This window comes from Odontesthes bonariensis, chromosome 18 (assembly GCF_027942865.1).
Source record: "Odontesthes bonariensis isolate fOdoBon6 chromosome 18, fOdoBon6.hap1, whole genome shotgun sequence".
Classification (NCBI taxonomy): domain Eukaryota; kingdom Metazoa; phylum Chordata; class Actinopteri; order Atheriniformes; family Atherinopsidae; genus Odontesthes; species Odontesthes bonariensis.
The window spans coordinates 1,460,932-1,466,931 of NC_134523.1; the positions used below are offsets into that span (position 1 = coordinate 1,460,932).

At 41.3% G+C, this 6,000-nt stretch overlaps 1 protein-coding gene across 3 annotated transcripts in view; it reads left to right on the plus strand.

The window, feature by feature from the left end:
• The window catches only part of epha10 (EPH receptor A10), a 226,928-nt gene extending 221,506 nt beyond the window's left edge, over positions 1 to 5,422 (plus strand). For all 3 annotated transcript variants that reach the window (XM_075450393.1, XM_075450394.1, XM_075450395.1), the window contains 2 exons: positions 597 to 761; positions 3,702 to 5,422. In XM_075450393.1, the coding sequence (XP_075306508.1) occupies positions 597 to 761; positions 3,702 to 3,816 (280 nt within the window). In that variant the 3' untranslated portion in view covers positions 3,817 to 5,422. The remainder of the gene's footprint in view (positions 1 to 596; positions 762 to 3,701) is intronic.
• Positions 5,423 to 6,000: the final 578 nt, after the last annotated feature.

The following is a 6,000-nucleotide window of genomic DNA, read 5'->3' on the forward strand; positions in this document are numbered from 1 at the left end:
AAATCTGCTACTGACAGATTCCAGCTTGTTCAGAATCCTAACCCGCACTAAAGAGAGAGAACACATCACACCTGTTCTGGCTTCACTACTCTGGCTCCCTGTGTCTTTTAGAATACATTTTAAGATTCTCTTACTGGTTTTTAAATCTCTGAATAGATTGGCACCTCCATACATTTCAGAACTACTCACAGAATATGTTCCAAATGGAGCTCTGAGATCATCAGGTGCTCCTTTATCAAGTGTTCCTGGGATGAAATATAAAGAGACGGGTGAAGCTGCTTTCTGTTTTTATGCACCAAACATCTGGAACTCTCTACCAACAGATATTACAAACTTTAAAAAGCAGCTAAAAACACATCTATACAGCCTCGCCTTCTACTAGTTTTATAAATTCTATTATTATTATTATTATTATTACTATTTGTATATTGCATTTGTTGTTTCTCTATTGTGCTCTATTTTGTTGTTCTTGTGGTTGTTTTACTTTATTTACTTTGTATATTGATCTTATTTGTAAAGCACATTGAGCTACATTTTATGCATGAAGGTGCTATATAAATAAATTATTATTATTATTCTTATGTCTGCTCCTCCAGAACTCTGAGCTCGTCCATCACTCTGGCAGAACGGCCTCTCCCCACCTTCCCCGCCTTCAGCTCGGTGGGCGAATGGCTGGACGCCGTGGACATGGGCCGATACAAGGACAACTTCACCGCCGCCGGGTACTGCTACCTGGAGTCCGTGGCCCGGATGACTGTGCAGTGAGTGGCTTCCTCTGACTCTGTGCCCTTTGCATTTGGGCTTTTTAAGGCGGGGGACTCGGTTAAAGAACAGAGGCTCGCATCACTGCAGGGACAGAGCAGCAGATGGTGTTCACTGTTTCAGTCTAATTTGGTAAATCCGTGACTGTTTGTGGTTAATTAGGAGTTCAACAGAAAAATATCTTTCTGCTTCCAGCCATGATCATCATGCACACAGTGCAGAGGAAAGGTTCACATTTCATCCTAAACTGTTACAAATGGGGATGTTTCAACCTTTTAATGATTTCCTGCCCGGTGTTAGAGGGAGTCTTTGCTGTGGAGAGGTCCTGTGTGTCATCATGGAGAGGAACTCTGCAGAGATGTGCTGTTCCACCTTTATCTGAACGGCCTCACACAGAGGAACTGCTGGCTCTTTGTGTTCCCAGCTTCCAGGCCTGATTGTTCAGCTGCTTTTCAGCTAATTGACCATCACATTTTTACAAAGAAAGAATAGTGAGGACCAGAAGAAAAGAACGGTGAAAGAGAGATTAACGATCGCTGATAGAATTACCTCCACTTAGTCTGCGCTTTAACGTCAGATTTCTTTCCCGTTGGAACATTTGTTTTGTCTCTCTCAGACTTAAAGACGTGTAAAACTACAGTTTTCTGCTCAGAAACAACTCAAACAAAGACTTTAATTCCTTCTTCGTGTTTCTAACACATCCACAAAGTCTCGGTGCGTCATATCCACTGAGCAGATCAGTCACAACAAAAGATATGTCGTAATAACCAGTGGTTTCAGTCATTAACAATGTTACTACATCACTAAAATATATACTGTAACTTAACTGCAGATCTGAGCCACGTTTCCTCCATTTACTGTTAAATGAAGCTGCTGAACTGTAAAGCAGTCCAGCTTGTAATCTGTCAGCATTACACCATGATGTGAGCTAATGGGACCGAGTCCCAGCTACAAGACCGATGAAAACACAACATCCTGCTGCCATTGTCTTTTTTGACATTCATAGGAATAAAATATAGTTAATATCAGTGTATTGAGCTCTTTAAGCATCTCATTTTCACACAGATAATGTATGTAATGTAAACTTAATGCTACTGAAGACTCACGGTAAGTTGTGGAAATGTGAAACGTTGTTTGGAGCCCAGGCTGCACGGTGCCGTGGTTCAGCAGAGGGTTCCTGGCTGGAATCCTTTCAGAAACCCTGGGAGTCGTATTAATTCAATTCAATTCAATTAATTTTTATTTATATAGCGCCAAATACAACAAATGTCATCTCAAGGCACTTAGATAGTAAGTCCAATTCAAGCCAATTGGAATTCAATTAATTAATAATAATCATAATTCATAAAATAATCCAATTCGTTCATATAGAGCCAATTCAAAAACAATTTCCTAGCTAAGAAAACCAACAGATTGCACTGAAAACTTTTTGTTTTTCGGTCCAATCTCCCGGCCTGAGCGTGCCTGAGGCGACTGTGGAGAGAAACGACTCCCTTTTAACAGGAAGAAACCTCTGGCAGAACCAGACTCAGGAAGGGTGGCCATCTGCCTCCACCAGCTGGGGTTTGAGAAGACAGAAAAAGGGGGGGGGAGGGGGGCAGGGGGCCACCGCGACGGCGGCACTGTAACACCATTCAAAGGATATCTGTTGGAACAGGGAAACACGAGTTAATGACCACAATAATATCACATATACATAAAGAGAGTAAAGTGAGGAAAGGTGTGACAGATGAGGCCCCCCAGCAGTCTAGGCCTATAGCAGCTTAACTATGGGATGTTTCAGGACCACCTGAGCCATCCCTAACTATAAGCTTTATCAAAAAGGAAAGTTTTAAGCCTGGTCTTAAAAGTGGAAAGGGTGTCTGCTTCCCGGACATTTACTGGCAGCTTATTCCACAGAGAGGGGCCTGATAACTGAAGGCTCTGCCTCCCATTCTACTTTTAGAAACTCTGGGAACCTCAAGTAAACCTGCAGTTTGGGAACGAAGTGCTCTGTTAGGAAAATATCTTACAATGAGATCTTTAAGATATGATGGAGCTCGGTCATTAAGAGCTTTATATGTGAGGAGAAGAATCTTAAATTCTATTCTGAATTTAACAGGGAGCCAATGAAGAGAAGCTAAAACTGGAGAAATATGATCTCTGCTGTTAGTTCTCATCAGAACTCTGGCTGCAGCATTTTGGATCAGCTGAAGGCTTTTCAGAGAATATGTGGGACAGCCCAATAATAAAGAATTACAGTAGTCCAATCTTGAAGTAACAAATGCATGAATTAGTTTTTCTGCATCACTCTGAGACAAGATGTTCCTGATTTTAACAATATTACGAAGATGAAAGAAGGCAGTCCTAGAAACCTGTTTTATATGCGAGTCAAATGATAAATTCTGGTCAAAAATAACTCCAAGGTTCCTCACTGTTGAACTAGAAGCCAAGGAAATACCATCTAGAGTAACTATATAGCTAGACAATTTCTCCCTGAAACGCTCAGGTCCAAAGATAACGACTTCAGTTTATCTGAATTTAGCAGCAGACAGTTCTGTATTGGAGTATTACTACTTTAATGTTCTGCAGAGACCATTTTTCAGTGACTTTAGGCGTGAAATGACATCTCAACCATTTGTTAAAACACATTCATTCAATCCAATAATTCTTCATTAATCCCTGAATGTGAATTACATTCCTGCAGTATTACTGATCATTAAAGATCAGCTGTTTTTTCTGTTGTAGTGCCTCATGCTCACTAAACTTTCTTTACTTTGACAGAGTATAGCTTAGTAACGCATGTAACATAAAGAGTAATCTGAATACTTCTTCAGTAAGTCAACCATAACCCTATGATGATTCTTTTATGGAGAAAAACATTGTCAGATGCATGTTTCTGAACATGAAGCTGCTTCCACTTGGCGCTAACACCCAGAAATGAAATGTTCTCCCCACAGAGACGTGCTGAGCCTCGGCATCACCTCCCTGGAGCACCAGAAGCTGATCCTGGCTGCCATCCAGACGCTGCGGGCGCAGGTCATCCAGATGCACGGCCGCGGTGTGCAGGTCTGAACCGAGGGCGCACCTGCTGCTCACCCACACATGTGTGCGGGTGCAGAAGAAGAGGGAGCTCTTCCACACTGAAAGACCAGCAGACCTTTCAGCTAACTGCACTCCTCCTTCCCTCGCACCCTCATGCCTTCGTTCATTCCTTCCTCCTTCTTTCAAGCCGTCTCCTCAGAGACCGGCAGCATTTGTGGCGTGACCAGCGGACAGCAAAGGAGGGATGTCACGAGACCTTCCTTTGACCTTCAGTGACCGTGCCAGCTCCATCTCACTGACTGGATCAGCGCGTAAAGAGATGCACATGAACATTTGCATATGATGGTTGACCAGAGCAAAGGCACAAACATTCTGGGTGGAGTTTCCCTTTACAACATTTACCGTGACAGACAGGAACACAGTCTGCCAAGGACGATCTCAGCAGATGGAGAAGCAACATTTGTAAAGATGAAACCTGACCGGAAAGTAACCTGCGGTTTCACCTCAGCAGCTGATGAGGGCGGGGCCTTCCTGGTGGGCGGAGCCTGAAGAGCTGCACCAGCCCCAGAAGGGCTGGGGCAGTAAGGGGTGATTATCTGCCCCCTCCAGGAGTCCCAGCCTGCTTCTGTGGAACAAACACTTCTAAAAGGGTTAAAATGGTGTTTTTGATTGTCGTCAGTTGCTGCTCCTTATTGTGGTTTCTTCCTTCTCTTCTTTGTGCATTTTTTCCTCCATCCTGCTGGAAGTTGTCATGGCAACACATCGCTCTTCTTATAATTGTTGCTCTGTACAGACGCGAGGCCGACTCTGGAAGACGGCCTGGTTTATATATATTTATCCATATTTATTTATGTTCAGACTGTAACTCAGACCTCTCTCCGCAGAGGAAGAGTTTATCCCACTTCTTCTTCTGTTGTTTTATTCTGACGGAGTGTTTACCAGAACAAATAAAAGCAGCAGCGTTTCACTGTCGGCACACAGTATCTGTGGAGCTCCACGCAGCAGAATGGGACGGGCTGCATATGTGTTGCAGTATAATTACAATATTACAGAATGTTTCAGTTTATCTCGCTGTTAACGTCGCACTCTGCCAGACGATGTGGTCATCACAGTTAAAGGCACAGTGCACACATTTCGAACTGGAGTTTCTGCTTTGTATCAGTTTATTCATTTTTCCTCCTTTTTTTGGCCTGTTTAGTCATATGAAATAGAGCCATCTGTCCTCATAGATATGATCACACATTTATTAACATATCTGGAGATCCACTGACAGTTTGTGAACACACACGCAGCCGTAAGGACGTGCGCACGTGCAGAAGAAAAGCCTCATCAGCGCACCCAACGAAGCTCCAGCTGTTTCTGTTCCAAACCTGCAGTGATCATTCTGAGTCATGTTTAATATTGTAAATATGTATTTGAAAATGCCAAATCTATTTTTATAATTTGTTTGAAGAACAATGTGTTGAATATAATATCTGCTCACTGTGTAAAGGTTTTATTGGTTGAATTTAGGGCCATAGCCAAATTTGGAATATAAACAGAAAAAAATGTTTTTTGTTAGTTTTTGATGATTTTTACCTGTTAGAAGGAAACCTGATGGCTGTTGCAAATGAAATGTGTTATTAAAAAATCTCCAACGCGAGCAAATGCTTTCTCTTCTCTTCGATGTTTGTGTGTTTGCACCAATGCTGATAATTTGGCAGAGAAGCTATAACTAACGCTGCCAGTTTTTATTTTCCATTTAACACAAGTCAAATAAAAACATCCATCAGGTCCTATCAGTGAGTAGAAAAGGCTCGCCTGGGATCCTGGACCACATCAGGCGGGATCCCAGGTGGAGGCTGCGCTAAGAGGCCTCTGAGACGGAAAAAACATTCAGAAATTCATGCTAACATACATTTATAATAAACATGTATACATACATATGTACAAACATACTTTTATAATAAACATGTATACATACATATGTACAAACATACATTTATAATAAACATGTATACATACATATGTACAAACATACATTTATAATAAACATGTATACATACATATGTACAAACATACTTTTATAATAAACATGTATATATACATATGTACAAACATACATTTATAATAAACATGTATACATACATATGTACAAACATACTTTTATAATAAACATGTATACATACATATGTACAAACATACATTTATAATAAACATGTATACATACATATG